The 23,864-nt window shown below is 39.2% G+C and overlaps 1 protein-coding gene across 1 annotated transcript in view; it reads left to right on the top strand.

Annotated features, from left to right (window-relative positions):
• eys (eyes shut homolog) overlaps positions 1-23,864 on the top strand; it is a 265,468-nt gene that overhangs the window by 30,984 nt on the left and 210,620 nt on the right. Inside the window, exons 6-12 of the mRNA XM_074676533.1 lie at positions 665-779; positions 3,170-3,329; positions 9,840-9,944; positions 16,273-16,412; positions 19,071-19,234; positions 19,391-19,644; positions 22,204-22,308. Coding sequence (XP_074532634.1) covers positions 665-779; positions 3,170-3,329; positions 9,840-9,944; positions 16,273-16,412; positions 19,071-19,234; positions 19,391-19,644; positions 22,204-22,308 — 1,043 coding nt within the window. The remainder of the gene's footprint in view (positions 1-664; positions 780-3,169; positions 3,330-9,839; positions 9,945-16,272; positions 16,413-19,070; positions 19,235-19,390; positions 19,645-22,203; positions 22,309-23,864) is intronic.

The following is a 23,864-nucleotide window of genomic DNA, read 5'->3' as shown; positions in this document are numbered from 1 at the left end:
TGTGAAAAATCCCCCAACAATATTCAGAAAACTTTGATTACTTCAGTCAGACTTTCAAAATAAAAGTCTCAATTTAACATCTAATTTGCTGAAGTGTGATTGACGTAGAACCACCTTTTCCCAGTAGTTCTGAGATTAGCTTGCCAAATTCTTAAGGACCACTCTGACTACAAACTGACCAGATATCAAGCATTTTTACTGGTAGTGTTAGGATATTTTCAAAATAAAAGTCCAACATTAAGACCCTGAAATTACATTACGGAATTATTACAATAATAATTTTTGTTACATTAGCAGACACTCAACTATGAATTTTGTGGATAAAATATACACACCAGTGGAGGATGAATTCATCAGGTTAAATTGAAATAAGTGAAAAAAGATTTTTCTTGCAAAGAATAAGGATTAAAGCGTGTTGTCTGTTATTGTGCTTCTTAACTAACTAACATGCTAATTTCTCTCATTTGTCTGTCCAGGTCAAAAACACTTGGAAACAAATTTGCACATGCTACTCTGCCCTCACATGTTCCCCTCAAATAGGCGGTGTAATAGCTAAATCATCGCCCCCTGTGTCTTGTATAAAATAAAAAATAATATAAAACCCTTTTTAGCACTCAAGGCTGAAGGTGAATTGATTTCCATGACACTGTCCTCCTCTTAACAGATGTCTGAGAGGCTTTTCCGGGAAGAATTGTGAAGAAATAATTGACTACTGCGGACTGCTCAATATCAACTGCCTGAATGAGGGATTGTGCTTGAGGGTAATTGGCGGATACCAGGTAAGTAATTCAATGTTTCAGTCTTAAAATACTGCAAGGGTCCTGAAATGTGACTCATGTTGCACCTCTCTTTCTGAAAGACCTTGCTCTGCTTGAGCTGAGATTACAGCTGCAAACATAACCATGTGAGAAGAGAGAAATTGCCAATACTTGATTTTGGATGACTCATCCTGTGTGTTTTGTTGGAGAAAATGTTAAATTTCACTTCCAAAATTCTAATATTTGAGTTGACAAAAAAAACACTTTCATGCAGAGTTTTGGCCTTTGTGGCTATTTGAAATGTTTGTATAAAAAATGAAAATAAAAATAGAAATAAAAAAATGATAATAATAATTTATACAGCACTTTTCAGTGTTTTTTTGCAGCTCCAGCAGTGCTGTTTTTGGGGGTTGTGTAAGTCACACTTTTGCAAACTGCTTCACTTTTATAAATTTCAAGATGCAAAAAAGCACAATTTTACTTTAATGTCTCCTGGATTCTCCTTCAATCCTATATTGACTCATGAAGAATAAGAAAGTGTAAATGTTAAGATGTTGTTCACAGAAACCTTGAAATAAGTGTAAAAATTAAAGGCCACACAAAAAAATCCATTCATCTGCTTCTTCGAAGTTTTAAATGAAATGTGTGACTAACTGGATGAAAAGGAAACAACAGAAAAGTCATTGGCAGAAGACGTCTACGGACAGCGGTAATCTTAGGCTAACCCATTAATCATGACCAGCTCGTGGACACTGCTCCGACTGACAGCTTCTGCTCTAATTTGCCTCTCTATTGCTCAGTCTCCTCAAACGTCTGTATTTTTACAACACCTGAGACTGCTCCGTAATGCCCCATAGCTCCTAATTATACTCCATCAGTCTTGTACCATTAGACCACAGAGAGTGCTCTTAATCTAATATCCACTTTTAGAAGCTTCAAGTCAGACGAGGCCAAACGTAATCTGAGTTTTACTCACTGCAAACTCTTATCTATATTGTTCATATGGTTTTCATTTGAGTGAAGAAAACCATTTGCTAGTTTGTAAAAGGCTTCTTTATTGAATTCCCTTCTGTCATAAAGATGCTCTTAATGGGTAAATAAAAGCAGGAGATATTTCAGATCATATACCAAACGGTAATATAAAAACAATTAAGAGATATTGTTTTTCTTTTGTATGCACCACACAATCATTTCATCCAAAATTAGGAGGGAAATGATTTCTCACAGTACCTGGAGAAAGATATTTAAGTTTAAATTTATGCTACTGAGGGTCTGAATCACAAAAGGATTGATTTGATTGAACTGTTGCAAAAACACAAAAAAGGCACCCTTGGAATCACAATGCACATGAGAGTGCACTAGAAACAGTGCTGCAGAAGAAATAGTGTCATTGTTGTGTGAATACACTTACAGAGCCACCATGTATGATTGGATTCTTAGTTTCCTTGGGAGGAGGTGCATGTGGAATCACACTTGTAGGGCTCTGCAGCTACAAAAAGGCATGCAGACCTCTGCATAGGCTGCAACATCAATTCCATACTGACTCTGACTGATTGTGTGTTGAGTATGAAAAGAAAAAGTGGAGTAGGATAAATTAGTTTATACTTTACCCTACTCCCTTTGGAACATCCACATATGTTAGCAGATGTTTAACTTTTCTTTCGTTAGTTAAATACTGTAGAGTAACTTCGAATTTGTTTCGGATTTGTCATAAATGGATTTATAGTGACCAGATGAGGGTCCCTCCCTATTTAGCTCGTCTTTTATATGTAGACATAATTTAGCTCAGAGTAGAGGGTCTAACAGCTCACCTCAGTTACAGTCTCAAGCAAACTGAAGTAAACTGCAGAGCTGCTGGAGACTGTGGGCTTTCTCCATTTGAATACCATAAAAGCAGTTTGCTTTCTGAATTAGTACGCTGAATGAGGCAAGTGCGAATGTAAACAGCCACAATTCTTTTTAAGTGTTTTCCTCTTTGTTAGTTTTTATTCAGATTTAAGATATGAATTTACTGAAACAACATACTTTCACTTTCAAAAGTTCTTCTCCTCTCTTCCTGGAGTTTTGTATTCATGTTAAATTTAATTCAATTTTCAAGGATCTCAGCATTCAGATACTTCTTAGAAGGAGCTTTTATTTGCACGGTTAATAAACCTCCCAAACTGTGGTACTCTTCTTGGAACTCAAGAACACTGCTCTTGTACCTTTGTAATATATGAGTTACAGTAAATATTCGCTTTCATCATTTTAAGGTATTTGCTGCAATGTCAAAAGACAGTTGAGAGTGAAATTTCCAGAATTCAAGTTCTGCGTAGAGATTATTTGATGTGGGTGGGCAGGTAATTTGGGTGAACTGACCCTTTTATTAGGTGCTGATAAAATCTCATTCTGCTCTGTTTACCTGTCTGCAGTGTGTTTGTGCCCCTGGATGGATTGGAGAGTTTTGTCAGTATGTAGGTGACGCCTGTGTGATAAAACCAAACACCTGCTTGAATGGAGCCACATGCATTACAACATCTCAGCCATCCTCTCCCCCGCAGTTCACCTGCAAGTGCTCTCCCGGCTTCACGGGTGAGGAATCTTTGCTCCATTGCCTCTTTTCTGTGCCTTTCCATCTGTTTGTTTGTTTGTTTGTTGGTAGAAATTCTTAAAATATAGATAGATTTGTTGAGACTCCCACGGTGGGTTGGGCAGGGTGGAAAAAATAAGTGAAAATCTTGCATGGATCTGTTGTTTTTGTAATACATAAACTTTAAATTTCTAAGTCCTCCATATGAAATATCTCCTAAATTCAATATGACGACACATGAAGCACTCACCGCACACTTAACCTTCAGTCAGTAAATCTGTAGGCTCATGTAAGAAATTCACAAAGAGCTGTCATGCTGAGAGCAGAGCATAAATTATAAATGTTTTTATCTTTTTTTTAAGGCAGGTTACTCAGAAAAGAGCTTAAAATGGAAATAAGTTAAAGGAAAGTTGTGTTTCCCAGCAAATATGCACAAGGTGTTGCAATTTAACAATGTATACTACACTGCTTTTTGATTGGCTGGAAGGCGCCTATTCAGATTTAACATTGCATTAAAAGCTTTGCACAGGAAATGCTGTGAGTGTCTTCCCAAGCTTTTATCTTGCACTGGAACAAATGATATTCTAAAGTATGTGTCTATTATATTGTCTGTCAAGATCACTAACAAAAGTATTCCTAGTAACGTCTTACTAACCTACATTTGGACTGTGCATAGTGTACTTGTATAAAGCTAAAGCTCTGTACATTCTCCAGAAACTGAAGAACTCTTGCAACTGACGTCTTTAAACAGATGGATTTATCATGATATGAAAATGTGAGAGTTCAAAAAACACATTAGATGACACAAGTCGAGATTAGACATTCAGACATTCATGGCATTCAGAGTGCAGGATAAGAAACATTTGGGGCTAAAAATGTCATTTGCAGGTCAAAATAGTTTGAGTATGAAAAACAATCCTGATAAAATCCCGATCCTGATCCTGACATAAAAACATTCTGACATACTTTGCCTATACTACCCCCTGATGGAGAATATTCCCTTTGGTCAGAAGCAGAGTTTGCTGATATCAACGCAGCAGGTAACGCTGCAGAAAACTGATCACTTGCCATCTGGTATCATAGACTGTAAAAAAAAAAATGACGTCATCTTGCACGGCTCGAAGGGATGTCAGCAAAAAAAAAAACTGCTCCCCCTGGCGGCTGGCTGTGATGGGCTTTGGTCAAACTTTAGAAAATGTATACACCTTGCATAAATGTCCAATTGTGGTGGTGATTTAAAGATATCATTTGGCTGCCTTCTACTCAAGTCCTCTTTTTTTTCTAAAAAGTTTTGTTTTCATTAGTTATAACAGGTTAAAAACAAGGCTTTATGTCACATTGATTGCATCAACAATGATTGACGACTGCGATTCTCGTGTATTTTTTTGGGGGATTGTTAAATAAATATATCAGGAGGTAGAGTCAAGAAGAGATTAGACTCTCAAAAAAATATATATATTTTTTTGTCACCCAACTCCACTCCGATTCTCCCAGAATCCCTCACAGTCTTTACTGCGCAGACTGATACAGTCAATGTCTGGTATCAAGACACAATTGAGGGACAGGCAAGATTTGAATTCTTCAGTCTGTAGTGATAGCACCAGAATGTTTGACAAGACTTAGAGACTGATTTATACAGAAATTACTGAAAGAAATAACTAACAAGTTGAGCATTCAAATGTTACTTTCCGGGTTAATGGATAACTCAGTAAGAGCTGCTGGCCCTTGGTATTTTCCACAAAATCTGACAGAGCCATCATTGGAAAAAAGGGAGGACACCCTTGCCATTGAAAGTATATTTGACAGCTTTCACAAACAATCTGAACTAGCCCTCGTACAAACAAGTAGAGTCTGAGTTCACTGATGGCGAGGTCAGCTTCAGGTTTCTTTTAGACCTTTGTTACTGTACATCAATTATTCTTGGGTCAGCAGGGTGGGAGACCACCCGTCACCTGTCAGGTTAAGGTACAAAACCTCCATGTTAGTGAGAATCAGATCTAATCAATGTGTTGCATGACTGACTCCCAGGTGCTGTTGTTCCATATCTGACCCCTGACCTCTTAGAGTCATGAGAAGGTGGGCGAAGAAAAGCAGAAATCTCCTCAGTGATCGATGTGTCTTTACTGAATAGGCAACCTGAGGAAAGGCTGTACCCAATGTAGCCGAGAGCATTACACTTTTCATTTGTTTTAATCCAAGAGCAGAGCAGCACCAATGACTGCATTAACAGCTAAATATCTGTAGTGCAAATGAAGTAGCAGATGACTGTTTCGGGCCAGATTTGTGCGGATGGCTTATAAATCTCAAATCACAAGCACAGCACAGATTGTGAGCAAAAGCCTGCTCTCTTCATGAAGCAATTTTTTTAACCTTGACGCTTATTTACAAGAAGCCTCGCCTGCTTGACGTTTCTAAGGCCTGCTGTTGATTGCATTTAATCCAAGCGTACTGGCAGAGGGCTTTCTAATTAGCTGCCAGCTCCTAACATGGCCCAAAGTTGTTAAGCTGCCAATGACAAGTGATCTTAAAAACAACAAGGGAGTGAGAGAGAGTCGACTCGAAAATAAAAGTGGTAGCCGCAGAGAAAGAGATTTAAGGAGGGAAATAATAACCCCTTGTTATTCACCAGGCTTTGAAAAGATTGCACCTTCTCAGAAAAGCAGAACTGAATGTGATTTAAAGTGCACTGTTACTGGAAAACCTCCTGTGATTGCAAGTACAATGTTTAGCCCACTTACAAAAATCAGCAGGACTTTAGAATTAGCCGACTGCTGATGTGATTCTGTTATTGCAGAACTCTATTATAGGACACACACACAAGGTTATAATGGTCACAGATGGACTACATTTATAATGAATACACGTGTCTGCACAAACCACCATACTCTTACAGTGTTTCTTTCATTATGAGGATAAATGCTACCCTACCATCTGGCACTAGAACACATTTTCAAAATATGTCACAATTTTTTTAGTGTCAGGATCAGGATTGTTTTGTGTATTGTTTTTGAATTAGCTGATAGCTAAAAATCGTTTTGAATGTTTATTATGTTGATTAGATAATTGAGTTTAATCTTGTAAAATCATGATCATTTAGCTTTTATGAGACAAGCGTGTTTGGACAGTCTCCTATGAAATTAAGGGACATGTTGTAGTAAAATGAGTCTGTATAAGTGTATTTATAGGAGACTGTCTGTCTGTCTGAACAGGCTTACTTCATGGATTGCTACAATTTTATGCAAGTATTCAAAGACCTTGTGTGCAGCACTGATTTTCAAGGCTGACTATTTTTCCTGGGAACATACTTACAAAAATATTTTTCTGGAGGACTTTTCTGTTCTCTCTGTAGCGAGAGATAGAAAACAACAGTGAATGGATCAAAGCACAGTGTGGTATTTGCTCTTTGTTGTACATACCAGTTGTGGTGTTACTGATCTGTTGGAGTCTACTCTTAAACAACCAGTGAAGGTGTTTTTTCTCCCCCAGTGCTCTCAGGTTTTGGCCTATAGCGTATTTGCCAATCTAGCCGTAATTCCTGACACACTCACCTGTCACTCAGATAAGCCCTTACATAGCACTACACGAGCGAGATCCCCCCACCACCTCTGTTCAAAGCTGAAATCTGGTGCCACTTCAGTAATGGAAAATTGTCTCTTACGCCATGGCAGGTCTTAGTGACTGATAGAATTCATCATTTTCTGGCGTCTTGGGACTTTTCCTTTGGAATTTCCAGCCTTGCAGCATAGAAAGGCCAATTTAATTTCAAGCTTCGCCTAGAAAACCCTCTGAAGTCCATCATAGATCATAACTCAGGATGCATTACTCAGACCCCGGCATTCAGGTTTCATGTTGGGGGGCTTTATTTTTCATGGAACAACAACTGTGGCCATACATTCTTGACTGTTTTCATTCATACACACTCCTTTCTGTAGGATGTGGACAGTGAGATTAAGGAGGAAAACATCCCTTATTCTTCATCCTTTATTTGAAACCACCATCTGAAATGCATCAGTTCTTAGCATTTGAACCTGAACCAAGGAAAGACTATGAGGGAGCTGATGGTTAAGAGGTTTTTTTAACATTAAATTCCTTTACTAAATCCTCACATTCACTCATTCATAAAAGGGTTACAATATCACATAATTGGTTTCATCCCCAGTTGTGAATCTGCCTGGGCATTCCTCTGATTTAAGTCAGGTAGATTTGTATAATTTGCAGCCCCCACGGCTAGGCGTGTTTTGTAATGACCTGTGGCAGCTCTGTGCTGATAGTATCCATCATAGTGTTTCTGCTGTAGCATGAAGGTGCCACCGTCAAGAAGAGACTCCCACTACATGTCATTGCTGTTCTGGTTATTGATGATGGGACATTTTAAATTAATATCCTTCTCTCGAAGACGTACGCCCCCATCCACAGTGGTGAAACCAGCAGCTGCTGAGACAGCTGAGCACCAAACGGTGCTCTGCATGCAGCAAACCTGCACCCCCCATCTCACCTCCTCTCCTCTGCTGAGACAGAGCTCTTTATTAGGTGTCCGTTTTATCACAGGACAGTGAGCTGAATGCTTTCTGTCTCTAAATTTAACAGAAGGGATATTATAATTTAATAGGTAATTATGTAAAGAAGAATCCCAACAAGGAAACAGGACGCCATGAGGAAGATGATATCCACCTATTGATCCAAAGGTGGTTTTAATCTCCTTCTTCCCAGAGCTTTGGGTTTAACAGACTTTTATACAGAAATGAGGCAAGTGTCTCAACCAGAGCTCAAAAGATTAATTTCTTTATCATGCAATAGTGAACAGCCTTTTATTGGATTTTTTATCACATGTAAAATGCATCTTAATAAAAAGTTTTTATGTCCATTTTAACATCCATCCCTTCATTATCGTTACTGCTTTTGTCTTTGAGGGTAAGCTGGGTATGCAAGCAGTCTGTCAGAGGGCTGGTGACAGACCATTCAAACACACACTTAAACCTACAGGTAATTAAGAGTGAATAATCAACCTGATTGATATGTTTTTGGACTGTGGGGGGAAGCCTGAGGCGTGGACACCACACATGTATGGGTAGTAGACGCAAACTCTGCACAGAAAGGCACCTGCCTGGCCAGACAAATTAAACCAAAAGTGTTTTTTTTCTGCAAGGCAGAATCCCTAACAGCAGCATTACTATGCAGCCCTACGTATTGATAATGTAAAGAAATGATTACGGGTGTCTTGATTTGGGAATACAATAAAATTTACTTTATGATCTTCACTTTTAGAGCGTTATTCAAATAAATACTGCACTTCTGAAGGTTTGAAACCAAGACTCAGAGATGTAACACAGCCATTTTTTTGAGTTTTTTTAAAAGATAACATCCAGGGGTGAAACTGTCCAATTGGTGTCAGTATTTCGTAGTTTTCCAAGATAAATGTGTGAAACTATGGGAAACTTTAGTTCCCCTTAGCGTTAAGGCATGACTTATCGCAGCATGTCAACGTTAGGACATCCCTTTAACGTGAGTCTTCCACAGAGTTGACTGTCCTTCAACCAATTAGCGCACTCTTCTTCAGTGTCATCCCAGGATCTGCTGTAATTCAGATATAGATAGTGCTCTGCCAGGTTCCGTGTGTACGCTTAGCTCAAACACAAAGTACTTCAGTGATGTTTCAATTCCATTTGACGTTAGGGCATATTGACCTGCAGTTTGAGCCATTTGGGTGTTTTTTTAAGCTCCTAAATGTCTTAAAAGGCTTTAAGCTTTGCTTGAGTCGGTTTGATGTTAAAAAAACAGTATCTCAAAAACGCTTCTTTTTGGCTTCAGGGGCTGCAAGCTGAGTTGTCTCTGACTGTAACTTCTCTGTTTCTGTGTGTTACACCACAAAATCCACTGTACAGCTAGATAAAGGAGGCCAGAGTAATGGTGTTGAACTTTTAAATGTTCAGAGACATGCTATGCTGAAAATGTGAAAGACAACTGAGGAATCTTTTCCCCAAAATATCTTACAAGTATTCTGATGCAGTGGTGATGAACTTTGAAAGATGGAGAGAGTAGTAAAGGCTTTTTATCCAACTACCTAGTCTGATTTAACTGACAAAATCTGACCCCAGTTCAGCACAGGGGAAATTTTTTGATGTGTTAAACCGAGCCGGCCTAGATTTAACCATGCGTACTGTCTTTATGTTCAATTTTTAATCAGCTGACAGCACACAGAGGTCAGTGGTATAATCTTCTCATCTAACTCTTGGCTGGGAATATTCAGATGGTTGAGTTCCAGGAAAAGCAGATAATAACCCTGCAGAAGTTTTACTCCTTTTTTTATTTTTTTGGACAGACTACTACTCTCTAAGTGCTTCAAATATATTTCTCCTTCTTTGAGTTCTTGCAGCTTTTGGCAAAGTTTTTATTTTGAAATATCTGTGGTGTGGGTGATGCCATTTATCCGCGCTCATGAGGAGCTCTCTGTGTCAATGATTATGATACACATCCAGCTAACTCAAACTTTCTTTCTGACCTCTTTCACTCAGGGACGAACTGTGAGATTGACATCAACGAGTGTGACTCCAGCCCCTGTCAGCACGATGGAACATGCTCTGACTTGCACGGACACTACGAATGCCAATGTCCTACAGGTATGTTGGACTGCAGCCAAAGCTAGCGCCTAGCAATAACTTTTAAGTGGTGTGTGTACCAGCTGTAGTAGCAGGCTGTGCTTTAGACTTTTGAAACGTGTAGCCTAAGATCTTCTCAGTGTGCACTAAAAACCAAAGGGGATTAGCTTTTGCCAGCAGGATGCCAATTCTGTCACACATCCTGTCTGCAGGGGCAAACTTTGGAAGTCTGCATGATCTAATTCAGCACATTTGTCTTATATATTTTTCTGTACCAGAGTTTTTAAAAATTATTTTATTTACAGATTTTTTTTTTTAATTTACAAAAATTAACATTCTGGTAATCGAATACACAAGAGCACATTTTAATTAAATAAACAAATAAACACAAATACAAAGGTACAGGATGCATACACATAAAGAAAAAGAAAAGGAAAAAAAACTACAAAAAAGAAACCGTTGCTGCCAGTTCATAGTTATGTACATAGAGTATCAAAGTTGTTAACACAAGAGTAATCATTCAGCAATGAGCAATGAGGTAAGTGACATGGGGATATGGTAGAAGAGGAACAACCTTGGAATCACCAAAACCATTTCATAAAAGCAACCTGAAATCACAATATGCCAAGAAAGGTCTCTAAACACACAAATTTAATCTTTGTGTTGGGTTTGAGTTGACACAACTTTTTCATTTGAATAACATAAAGCATGTCCTGAAGCCAATGCAAGCAGCAGGGTGGTGTGATGGATTTCCAAGTGAAAAGAATATGTATTTTAGCAACCACCATTCCTAAAAGCAATGCAGTCTGTAAATCATGTAATAGTTTGAAAGTCTCTGCAGAACACCCAAAGACAGCCAGGTTGTGGTTGGGTTGAACATCTCTGGAATATGCTGAGAAGCCTGTACCAGAGCTTTCTTTCCATCACTATTTCCACATTTAAACTTCTATCACTTTCCAGTATATCTAATAAAGCTCTTAAATAGCGTTTTTAATGAAATTTTCAAATCAGAAGTAGCCATTATCAAAAGTCTTATTCTCAGCAGGCTTCTGATTACGACATGCTTAATCGTCCTGCATGGTGGCTGAAATACAGCCTGTGTTCTTTGACAAATTATTCACCTTATTAGTGTGCAGCCTCAGCCTGTGGTTGATAGCAAAGAAAAACCGCCCTGCTGACTGCTGAGCTCTCAATAATGTGACCAAATTGTGTGAATACATTAATGAAAGTTTTGTAACACTATATCAAGGAACTTCTATTGATGTAATTTTCCTGTGATTGCTTATTGTGCCTGACAGCCTGAGACTGAATTGACTCTCACTGCTTGAAACTGATGAAGCAATGGCAGGAGTTTCATGACGTTATAGCACAGCACAGTGAGTGTGTCTGCCTGATTTCCTGGAACATTTGTGCAGAGCATCTTTTTAGCCAGGTGATGTTTTCTCCCAGGAATTTTTGGCTCCTGTTTTTGTATTCAGCAAAAAGGAGAAATGGAACAAGGGCAGTTATGAAACTGTGTTTGTTCATTCTTGCTCAATTAAACATTAGAGGACAATAACAGTGTTAATGACACGCTGAGTCCTTCTGCCTCATCAGCTGCTAAAGCGAAGAATGCCTCAGTCTCTTTTAAAGGTGACTTCTGGGGGTGAAATTGTGTTTTCATCATGTGATGAATTTTATCTGTGCCTGAAGTGTCTTAGGTGCAACTTACCGTAGTTTTAAAAGATAGTGGGTGAGGTTTTGGAGTTTTATCCATCCATCTATTTCCTTTACAGCTTTTCCAGTTCTGGGTTGTTGGTGCAGGAGATTCTTCAGGCAAGCGTTTGAGATGTGGAGCACACCCCAGACAGGTTGCCAGTCATTCTCAGTTTTGACTCGCAGCCAGGAAAACAAAGTCATGCCCACAGGGAATTAAAAGATTCCAGTTGTACATAACTGGCATGTCTTTAAACTTCAGAGAAAAAACCTTTGCAGACACAAGGAAAACTTACAAACTCTCTAAAAAGCCTCTGAAGGCATTCAGTCACTCTGCACATGCACAGTGCACTCAGGAGCTTGTTACCAAAACTGAACTAGAAAAATATGACTCAGTAACTTCAAGGAGTTATAATACATGAACAATACTGGTTCAACTACTGGCCTTGACTGTTTGCTTCATGTCTTACACTACTTTTTACTCTCTACATTTAATGACAAATACAGAGGGGCAAAAAAGTATTTAGTCAGCCACTGATTTTGCAATTTCCTCTACTTAGAAAGATGAGAGGTCTGTAATTTTCATCAAAGGTACACTTTAACTCAACCATAGTTGAGTCAAAATGAGAAAAAAAATCATAGCCTTTGCTACTTTGGTCCCAGCTCTCTGCAGGTCATTCATCAGGTCCCTCCATGTAGTTCTGAGGCTTTTGCTCTACATTCTCATGATCATTTTGACCCCACGGGATGAGATCTTGCATGGGGCCCCAGATCGAGGAAGATTATCAATGGTCTTGCACGTCTTCCATTTTCTTACAATTGCTCCCACAGGTGATTTATTCACACCAACCTCCTTGACCACTGTAAATTCACTTTCCCCACCCTGGTGCAGGTCTACAATGTTCTTCCTGGTATCCTCCGACAGCTCTTTGGTCTTGGCCATGGTTGAGTTTGGAGTCCGACTGTTTAAGGCTGCGGACAGGTGTCTTTTACACGGATATCAAATTCATGCTGGTGTCATTGATTTAGGTATGATTTAGGTATGATTAGGTATGGATTTTTTCTCTCTCATTTTGGCTCTCATAGTTGAAGTGTTCCTCTGATGAAAATTACAGACCTCTCTCATCTTCCCACTTCTTCCCACATCCCACTGTGCATCAAGTTGGGTTAAGACAGCTTGTCCCATATTATTATTTTTACTATCATTATTTTGTATAAGGAATGACTTTTGAAGGGTGCTGGTTAAGCTCAGGTGACACACCAGGCACCCCATGTGCAGACCAGACAGAGGCACCAGGGGCTGATCAATTCCAAATGGGTTTTGCACATTTCATCTCTCACTACTTCTGCATATCTGTGTCTCTTTCTGATAAATTCCTAATTAGACATAAGCAGGAAAAGTTTCTTGTTTAAAGGTATCTTTAAACAAGAAACAATAAAAGAATGTCTTGTGGTTGGGTTGCCAGTTTGGCAAACCAGCTGGAGCTCCTATTCCACGTACAAAAACTAGTCCATGTTATAGTGGTTGCTGGTTTAACAGCAGGCCTTGACTGTCTGCATTTTATCTCTTGGCATATTTTTTTTTTCTCACGAAGGTCTTATCTGGCTAACTTGGTTGGAGTCATTTGTAACATAGCCATGTGGAAATAACTTAGATGGAGGATTGAAGGCTGGTAAGGGAATGTTTTCCATTCTTTGGACTGTAAAGGCTGAGTGGTTCTCCTCAGGGGTGGTTTGGAAACTTTAACCCTCATAATATGCATAAATAAATGGACATCTTGACACTGTGGGTGGCAGAGTCAAACTACACTCTTACAGAATTATCACAACGGTGTGCTTTCAGTTTTCTTTAAACCCATTAATGCATTGACTAAATGTAATAGCTCCCATATTGTGAACAGTATGTTCCCTTTTTAGGGCAGTAATAAAAGAGTATACAAAACTCAAAAGCAAGTGGTCAGCCAATCCCTTCAAAAAAGTGCTCATTTATGAAGTGGAAACATGCTCTTATTCTCTGAAGCTCATTTTCCATTAAATCAGATCTGATACCACAGTGCCTGGTGCTCTTTCTGCGAACATGTGTGTGTAAAAAAATTCTGTGAGGTTAGAGAAATGAGGGGGTGAGCTGATGGCTATGTCATTGGGGTTATCGAGTGGGAGCCTCCAAACACAGATGTCAAGTCGAATTAGACCCTCGCTACCCCGGGAGGCTGGACTGAGATTGTGTGCCGGCTCTGCTGCACCTGCTCTGAGCAATAATCAGGACCCGAACATCCACACTGGATATTCAGGAACATACTAAGTTGCATCACATTACCTTTCATTACGGTGTTTGTGACACTAATATGGTCTGAAATTGACTGAATGTGATTTTTATGTTTGACTTTATTTATATTTAACACTGACTACTGGGTGCAGTAGAAAAATAACTGTGAATAATGGAAGTGTTCTTTATTTATTATCACAGTAATATAGAAAACCTTGATATCAGCTACAGTGTAAGGCAGCAAAAGGAGGCTCTGCCACAGTTAAGAAACAACAAAGGTTCGCAGGATTTGGGTCAACAATAATTAAATTAATTATTAGTTCAACAAACTCAAACTCTGATTAACAAGGTTGACAAAGTGTTCCTACAACTAAACAAATCCCAAAGGCTGAACGTGTTTACAATACTGTAATATGTTAGCTCAGGGGTTCCCAAACTTTTCTCACTTTTTTTTCACTTTTCAATAATTATTGCATTTATTTAGATCAAGAAAATACTAATCAAACAAAAGCCAGACTCACAGAAGTGGGTTGTTGCAAAAGGGAGAAGGTATTTCAGGGTTCTGTCAGCCAAGATGGGATACCCCTTTCTTGTGTAGTCAGGGAAGAGACTCAAAGTTCAGTTTAGTTTTTAAATAATTTTATAACAGGCGCAAATCGCCAGGTCAACTGGGATCATGACATCATCATGCCGAAGTTTTAGCTGCCACACAAGGTGTGGTTAGGTACAATTGGAAACTTGAAAATCCAACGATTATGGCACTTTATATGTTGTACGTTTTGGACAAATGGTTATAAAAAAATAAAATAATAAAAAATAATAATTATAGTTAGATCCTATTTTTCACTTCACTCCAATTTTCTGAGGCCCCCCTGGTGTCCCCTGGTGGCCCCCACTTTGAAAACCACTGTGTTAGCTTTCATCCTACAAGTCAAAAACCTGAAGACACATTTTCTGGAGAGTCAGATATCTATCTTTGAGAGCAAACACTCAAGTATTCATCCCTGTTTCCACTTCTTCTGAATTATAGGATGAAGTAGAAGTCATATAACAGCCTGGAGTGTAGGTGTAGCTTTCAAAGGCACATCTGAAAAAATCAAAAGGCCACTAGAAGAGTGTAAACCTCAGCCACAGCCAATTTCCCAGTCTCTTTTGATAAACACATCTGCAGGCAAAACCAATGTGAACTTTTTTTTGGCTGCATCTGTTGGATCAGACACAATTATTTGCTGGGGAGTTGAATCAGTCAGTAATTAGTGTAAGCTTGGTATGCTGACTCTTGGACAATGATATATCTTATTTGTGAGTTTGATCCTCTTATATTGCTTGGCTGTGAGGTGGATTCAGATCTGCAGCAGTACACAAAGTCGGATAACGACTATAGTTTTTCAGTGATATCCGTTGATTCAGGGCTGATTTAAAGTGATCCCGCTGTATTTGCACACTTTCTATTAATATAAACATAACACACTTGTCTTCCTCGAAATGTTTAAGATGATCACACTGAGAGCAGAGAGCGTTATTTGTCCACTGACTTGACTCTGAGATCTTCTGTATCTTCTATCTTAAACATGAGATGCTTTGCACACAAGCTGCTGCCTTCTCTTTTTCAGCCAGAGCTGTCAGTTGCTCTTTTCAGCTGCCTCTGAAGCTGCCTTTGCAGCCCGCAGTAATCCCCGATCATGAATCCCTAACTCCCTGAGTAAACTGGAACTAGATGTGGCCACAGATCCATGGTAACGAAATTCCATGGGGTGAACCCCGGCTTTCCTGCCTTGCTACCAAATCTCATCTGTTATCTCAGTAAACCTAAGCCTCTTCTGCTCATATGCCTCATCTGCTGCATCTCCTCATGGTGAAGTGACTTCCTCCATGTAAGAAAATTGTCTGGTGAGTGCCGGACCAACGTAGCAAGCAAAGTCTTGGGGCATGGGTGGAATTATAAATGTCTGCTTTCGTTTTTCATAGTCCTCCCAGCAGCTAGAAATATCACACAGGACCAACACATCTTGGCATTTGAATCCAAGTTAATGCCCTTTAATTTTTCCACTCCTAAAGCTAAAAGAATCTTCTCTTAGTTTTCTGCCAGCTCCACTTTTTACGGTACCAAATTTATTATCTGTGTTTCATAGTTGGGCTGACATTAACTTCTTTGACTTTTCCTTTGAAGGTGTCAAAAACTGATAAACCTTTTCTTTTGGTGTCCCAGAGTCAGACAATGGCTGCTGAGGATTAATAAGAATTTAAAGTTTCAGGGGAAAAAGTAGAAAAATGGATTACGAACTTTAGTTTTCAAGTTCGTTTCAGCACGGGCTCTTGTTGATGGCAAAACAGGGCTGTTCTTTTCTGATCCACTTGTTTTAATTATATATAAATCTTTTCTTTCAGGTTTTCTGGGAAGCAATTGTGAAATCGACATAGATGCTTGTGCTCTACCAAACAACACATGTCCACCGAATACTCAGTGTTTGGATCTTCCAGTCGGCCTTGAATACACCTGCCGTGTACCCTGCCCTCAAAACCTTCAAGTGAGTGAACCCTTTCATATGCGATTTTGAACACTGTTTTGTGTCCATTCTTCTGTATTCCTACGCATGTTAAAGAGCTCCTCATCTGCTGGACCAACAAACCAATTAAAGCGGATCTTTTGAATGAATGGAATCTCTGTAGGTCAGGGGTTCAGTATGTTCTTTTATAAAGAACATTTAGACCTTTGTCTGGCTTGAAACTCAGTGCAGATTGCTGACAATGAGTGGTTTTAAAACAAAGGTCAAACTCAGTTAAGTGTTTGAATTGTATCCTATTGCTGCATGACTGGTACACATAATAATCTCATATTGCAAGGCTGACATTTGTACCGATACACAGCCCAGCTGTCATTATGCATTTGTACTTTCAGTTTATGGGAGCTTGAGAGGTAAACACACAGCAGGAATACATATATGGAAGCTTCACATACACAAAGTCGTTTCATGAACCCATGTTTCATTCACAGTAGACAACATATGAGGTGTTTAAAGTGAGAACTTTTACTGTTTCATTCAAAATAGTATGTCGTTATGACTATGATGGTAGACGCATCCCTCAATGAAGTTGGGACAGGGGGCAACAAAAGGCGGAAAAAGTAAGTGGTTCTCATAAGAAGCAGTATTTTTAACTTAAGGGGCTACCTGGCTACCTACCTACCTACAGGTCAGCAAGGTTACAGAGTATAAAAAAAGATCTCTGAGAGAGGCTGAGTCTCTCAGAAGTTAAGATGAGTAGAGGTTCACCAGTCCTTGAAAAACTGCATTGTGAAATTGAAATAAAAAAATTAAAATAACAAAGACTTTAAACACTCTGAATGAATCTTTGAATGCGACGGACAAGGATGTAAGTCAGATTGGAAGCCCAGAATCTTTGAGCCCCAAGGCATTAAAACCATGTATGACTCTGTAGTGGAAATAACCGCATGAGTTCAGGATTGCTTCTACAAATCATTGCTGCTGAACGTGGTACCCGATGGGGGAATGTGGTACCCCCATTTGCTGTCTGCAAATATAAGTTTAATCTCTATCATTCAAAGAGGAAGCTGTTTTTTTTTTAACACAATTCAGAAATGGCGCACATTTCTCATCTAAAATATAGTGAGGCAGGATGGTAAAATGTTTTGAGGTCAGACAAATTGATATCTGAAATTCTTTTTGGAAATCATGAACGCGGTGTCCTCCACTATAAAAAAGAGACCATCCCGCCTGTTACCAGCAAACACTTCAAAAGCCTGCATTTTGATGGCACAGGGATTGTAGTGGCATGGAGAAATTAAACCTCTGGAAAGGCACCATCAAGATTTACATCCAATAAGTCTTGATGTTAGATGACAGTTTTGGCAGTAGTGTCTGAGGTTTACCCTCTTTAGATCAGTCACTGACGTTTACATTTTTTGGAGTAGTGTCCAAAGTTTAGATTTCAAGGTTTGTTCCAGGGCTCTAAGTTGGAGAAAAGTAAGTCCAGTCCTCCCTTATTCACATGTTGTTATGTGTATCACATCATTAAAGCACGATCCAAAAGATCTGCAGACTCTCACAACAAACTGAATTTTAAAACAGAGAATTAAAGCGAGAAGGTATGAAATATTAACTCAGTGTGTTATTTAAAAAATGTGGGCTAATCCTTTGTTGTACACAGGGATAAAAATAAGTCCCGTATGAAGATTGACTGCAAATACAATAATCCATAAACACTGCAATCAGCTGGTGCTGAAGCTGCAGTGTATGTTGGTTTACTCAGGAAGAAAGCTGTTTTGAATTCTGACTAATGAGGGAATTTACTGCTTTCTGTTGACGTTAATATTTTCATATAAAATGTTGCTGTGAAGCCAAAGTAACCTTTAGAAACATTTGTTGTCGGGTGAGTCATTTGGATGTTTGATCTGATTCTCTGATGCAGGATTGGTGGGGGTTAGGGTGCTCTCTTTATTACTTTTTCTTCATGTATGCAGAATCAATCCACGTTTATACCTTCTTCTTTTATTAGGATTGTGGGTGCATATCTTCTCAGAATTTAAACGATAAGGCTGGACATTGTTTTCAGGGTTTTCTATCTCCTGGAACACATCTACAGAAATGAAAAGGCCTCTTACTGGATGAGTGCATCCAAAGATATGCAATGTCTGTATTTCTGAATCTACAACGTGGAGAGGGGAGCTTCTTCGAATGACAGATGGAGATGATCACTCACTGTGGAGAAAGGCTTGTGTTGGCCCACGTACAGAACCGGCATGATGGCTGCATTATACACCTTCCCAGAAGCCACCTCTTCTCTGCCCCTTTGTTTACCCTCTTTTATATGTACACATGTAGCAGCTAAGAGGCGTTTCTGTTCAGTTACCGAGAACATTTACGAGGTTTAGACCTCAGCGACCATTGATCTCGTAAGACATGATGTAGACGCTTAGTGGAATACTGAGTGAAGCCAGAATAAAAGCTTGAATCTGTATTCATGAGTGAGTCAGGTGGCTGTAATGGAGCTCATTTTGAGGCTGCCAGGAGCAGGAAATGATTACAGGTTGCATTATAAAATAATGGTTATATTTCTGACCGGCGTGGGCTCTGTCTAAATCAAGATATTACCATACAAAATTAAACAATTTTGTACTTGAACATGAAGCATGTCCTGAATCTAACAGCTCCATCTTCCATCAACAGCCCTGTGCCAATGGAGGACGCTGCGTGCTGAATAACGCCAGCAGCTACACCTGCATCTGTGCACCTGGCTGGACCGGTCAGCACTGCCGAATAAATGTCAATGATTGTGTCCAACACTGGTGTCAGAATGGTGCTACTTGTGTGGATGAGATTGACGGTTACAGGTGAGTGTTTAAATCATGATTGTCTTTGGGCTGTTCATGCAGGAGAATGTCAATGGTTGTAAAAGTCGTGACATTTACTGTTCTCTCCCTTCAGGCTTGAAGGATTCTCTTCAAACTCGATACAGTATTAAGAAATGCTCTCTAATGTGTCCACAGCTGCCTTTGTCTCAGAGGATATGCAGGCGCCTTCTGTGAAGAGGAGATTGATTTCTGTGTTGGTCATCGCTGCTCTGAACATGGTGTTTGTGTGAACCAGAGGTATAACTTTACCTGCCGCTGCATGCTGGGATATGAAGGATCGCTCTGTGAACTGGAAACAAATGAGTGCAACAGCTTCCCCTGCGCGAGCGGTGCCACCTGTGTGGACCTAATCAGTGATTATCGGTGCCTCTGTCCCGCGGGGTTTGAGGGTATGAGACCATCTGATGTGAATGTGAGCTCATTACAGCCATTAGTACAGCAGGCCACAGGATTATCAGGTTTCTAGAGCCGGTTTTTAGTCTTTGTGTTTTATGAAGCAGAAATAGGCTTAATTCACAGAGTCTCAAGCACAACTCACTTCATGTTAAAACCTTTGTACATTAAATTTTACATGATTAGTTAGCTGATGCAACTTCAAAATGACAATACATTTGTATTGTCATTTTTCTTGTCATGGAAACACAAGAAAATAGTGAAAGTAAAAGCAGTTTCTCTGGCATCATTTTGTTCTATGGCCAAACAGAGGAGACCTTTATCTATGATTTTTTTTCACTGATTTTATGGCAAAACAAAAAGTCTTTCGGCCAAAATGAGGGTTCAAAAGACTGCAACTTTTTGCCAAATAACTCATTCAATTTTATATTTATACTTGTATAAATATAAGAATCGATCACTGTTACTGTGATGCTTGAATGACACCCATACCCTAATCCACAGATCAAAGTTACTTCTTTGGATGGTGAAGCTTTGACTGTTGCTCCCAGACAGCGCTCCACTTTCTGCTGTATGCCTCACTCTCACATGGCTGTGCATAGTTGTTGTTGACGTGTGATAAGCTAGTCTAACTTTGCAGAGTTTGCACTGCGCATCACTTTCGTTTATTTTCTCAAAGGAGCTTCCCAATCCGTTCTTGAATCTCCCTACATTCTTGTTTGGGCTGTAAAACCTCGAACCTGTTGACTCCTGGTCTGGCTCTGCTTATTGTGTTGTTTTGCTGTTGTATTGAAGTTGAATATAATCTGATTTGGATGAAGTATTTTTCGTTTTGAAAGTCACTGAGCACTTTTAAGGTGGTGTCTACGCACAACTTCCTGTCCCACTTAATCTGTTTCTTGTAAAATTACCTAAGAATAAGCCATAACATAAGAACTGTTGTCTTACTTTCATTAGCCATTGGTTGCTGAAGAGGTCAGTGATGGTGGTCATCATATTAGAAATGTTGACTTAGTTAAGTTTCTTGAAAATAAGATTTTTTAAGAATCTTTTTTTTTTTTTTTACTCTACAAGCAATTCAGGCATCATTTATTTCTTTAATATCTTGAAAATAATACATTTTTCTGAATATGTCAGGTGAATGTGGCTGGTAATAGTCTAGTGAGAACTTTTACTGACAAAAACTTGCTTGGATTTCACTTTTTGCAGTAATTAGAGCCTGTTTCCATTAATGTCAGTTTTTTGGGGGCCTGGCTGCACACACAGCCTCAGTTTCAGAGCACTGTTCACTAGTGCTTACAGCTTCTAGATTACAAAACTTCTCTCTGTATACTTCATCTGAAATTACTCCATTTGCCTTAGTTTTGCTTTTATTAAAGGAAATGTTTAGAGGATAATGTTAAACTAATGAGTAAAAATACTGTCCTTGTATTTGCAGCAGCTCTGCACCCTGAAAACTGAGTCAGTGTTGTTCCTCCTCTGTTGTTTGTTGTATTGTTGGCATCCAAAGTCTCGCCCCTTTTTTCGGCATTGATTGGTCAGTTAGGAGGAAGTGACAATGACCTGCAGGACTGCTTCCTGAGAGTTGACCTATTTTGTTTTGTTTTGTTTTGTTTTTGACTTGGAGTGTAGCAACAAAAACAGCTGATGCTGGGTGCCATTCTGGATTGAGGAGCTGAGTGATTAAATTTAGTTTGTGGAGATATCAGGCACCACAATTATTTCTTTTTTATCATTATTTTTAGATGCCTGGTAAATATATGGACTGTTACTTTTGTACATTTTTGCATTATATGATACACAAGCCTGGATTACACAGACTTTCGCACTATAATATCCAGTAATATATTATGCAGCCAATCTGTCTCAGCCTAATAGACTATGTGCTTGTACTGTATATTTAGGCAGGTCTGTCAGCAGCCACCTTAATGATGTGTGGATCTTACAGTACATGATTAGCAGAGCACTTTCCAGTGTGTTGGGTCATGATGGCAAAAGTACAATTACCTTTAGTGGTGACAGCAGCGCACAGAGAGGAGCAGTGCCTGAGGTTGTCAGGTTGTTAGTCCTCTGTGAGCTCTCCGGCTCATAGAGGACTAAAAGGGCTAAAATATCGCCAGAGGCCAGACCTAGTGGGGCTTTAAATTTGTCAGTAAAATCTTGAAAGTATTCCACAGCCAAAGCTTGCCCAGAGGATGATAAAATTGTGGCTTCACGGTTTTTGCGTGCAATGAGCTGAACACATTATTCAATCACATTTTGAGCATGTTGAATTAGAGGTTATCAGTTCCATTATAATATAAAAACCTGTTGTCAATAAAAGATTTGCAAATTATTGTTGAGAAAATAACTAGTGTGGGCTGGAGATGTGTTAAATGTTACTCTGTTTGGAAATGATATCGACCCATTAACACCTCACAGCTTTCATTTGTTTCCCAATCATTTTTCCAATGTCCACATTGACAGGAAGTGTGTTATTATGAATTAATTTAAAGTTGTGTTTCCTGTGACGTAAATGAATAGGGTTTTTTGTTTTTCTCCTCTTTTTCCTGCAGGAAGGACCTGCTCTGTGAATGTAAATGATTGCTGGTCGCAGCCTTGTCTGAATGGAGGCTCTTGTATGGATCAGATAAATGACTATAGTTGTCATTGTCCTCTTGGTAAGTACCAGCTACCTGTGTTATATTGAGCATTTTTACAAAAATGTCACAACATTCATTTTCTGCTTTTCTTTGGGAATAGATGAAGAGTTTGTCCCTCATCTATTCATTCTAACCTTGTTTACCTTTACAAAACTTTGCTTGAATTATGCTTTTAGATACAAAAAAGACTGTGTTCACCATCACTCTTCATTTTAAACTTTATCTACAGGTGAAAATATTAATGAAAAGCAATTGAACTTAGCACAAAAAGTAAGGACATTGGTGTTTGGTAGATGATTTATTTGTTGTAGCAATGCTTCTCTGCAATAAATCTTATACCTTTGGAAAGCTGGTGTATTTCGCTTATAAATTGAGTCACATCTGTGATGAGCATGAGCAGCAGAGCTGAGAAATATAAGTAGCATCAAATACAAATTTGCCGAACCTCCTCTGCCAATGCCAAACAGCTTATTCTGCCTTTTACTCCTGTTTGGTGGTTTTTGGTCCGCTGGTAGTTTAACAGTTTATCCATTAAACATGAGCCTCAGTAGTATGTGGAATTCAGTGGGGATCTTGGGAGTTGTCTCTGAGAAATCTCACTCTGTGGGACTAGGCGTTATCATCTTTGAGGATAGAGTTCAGCCCCAAAATGTGGAGATTTGGGATTGATTGCAGAATCTTATCATGACATCTTTCTTTGTTGACATTGCCTCTACCCAGGGCTTGTCTAGATCAGTCAATAGGGGCATGCAGATTCTTGGAGCAGACACCTCCTCACCACTGTTGTGGGAACCTAGGGGTAACAAAAGCTCAAAGCAAGAGTCATATCTATGCCGTTGGCAGAGAAGATTTTAATGAACGCAACCCACATATCGAGCTCTGCTGTTCATCCTATGAATACATGTTCCTGCATGCATGTTCATCTAAAGTAAAATAAACAGACTATCCAGTGGTGTAAGATATATTACCAAGACGTATTGTTACAAAGAAATACCATACCAAACATAGATTATCTTACTTTTTGAGCTAAGTATAGAAATATTGAAGTATAAATCAGGGTCACTGGAAGCTTTCTCGCAAAGTACTGCATGATGCATGTAAACAAGCTGGTTTAAGTACCCTTTGGTTTTTTCTTAGCATTTTTCTTTGATGAAAGGTCTTAATGTTTTACACATGTTGCATTTTATGTAAGGCATCTGAAACACGTTTCTCAAAGGATCCATAATCATTCCTTAATGGAGGGAGCTGCCTCCGTCCTCGGTGTGTTGCTGATTTTACTATGCCCTCTGGTAATGAAATACCTAATCACTGCTTGATTGCAGAAGTCAGAGTACCATAGCCACCCCACTTGGCATTACAAGTCCAATGTCACATTCAATTGCAAACAAATGTGATCCAGAGAAGAGGGTTTACTGGGGAATATTTGAAGCACAAAGGTGTTTAAGGACAAAGAATACACTCCTGCACCAAGCAAAGGATGCAGAGCAAGAACAGAGCAACAACCCTCAGGATAAAATGAAATCTATTGTAACTAGAGCCTTCAGTCCTTTTACAAGAAAGAGCCAAGGCTTCTG

Source organism: Halichoeres trimaculatus, unplaced genomic scaffold (assembly GCF_033239565.1).
Source record: "Halichoeres trimaculatus isolate MK-OKI-2021-1 unplaced genomic scaffold, fHalTri1.1 fHalTri1_scaffold_8, whole genome shotgun sequence".
NCBI classification, from domain to species: Eukaryota; Metazoa; Chordata; class Actinopteri; order Labriformes; family Labridae; genus Halichoeres; species Halichoeres trimaculatus.
The sequence above is the reverse complement of the archived record's forward strand: the minus strand, read 5'-3'. Positions and strand labels throughout refer to the sequence as shown.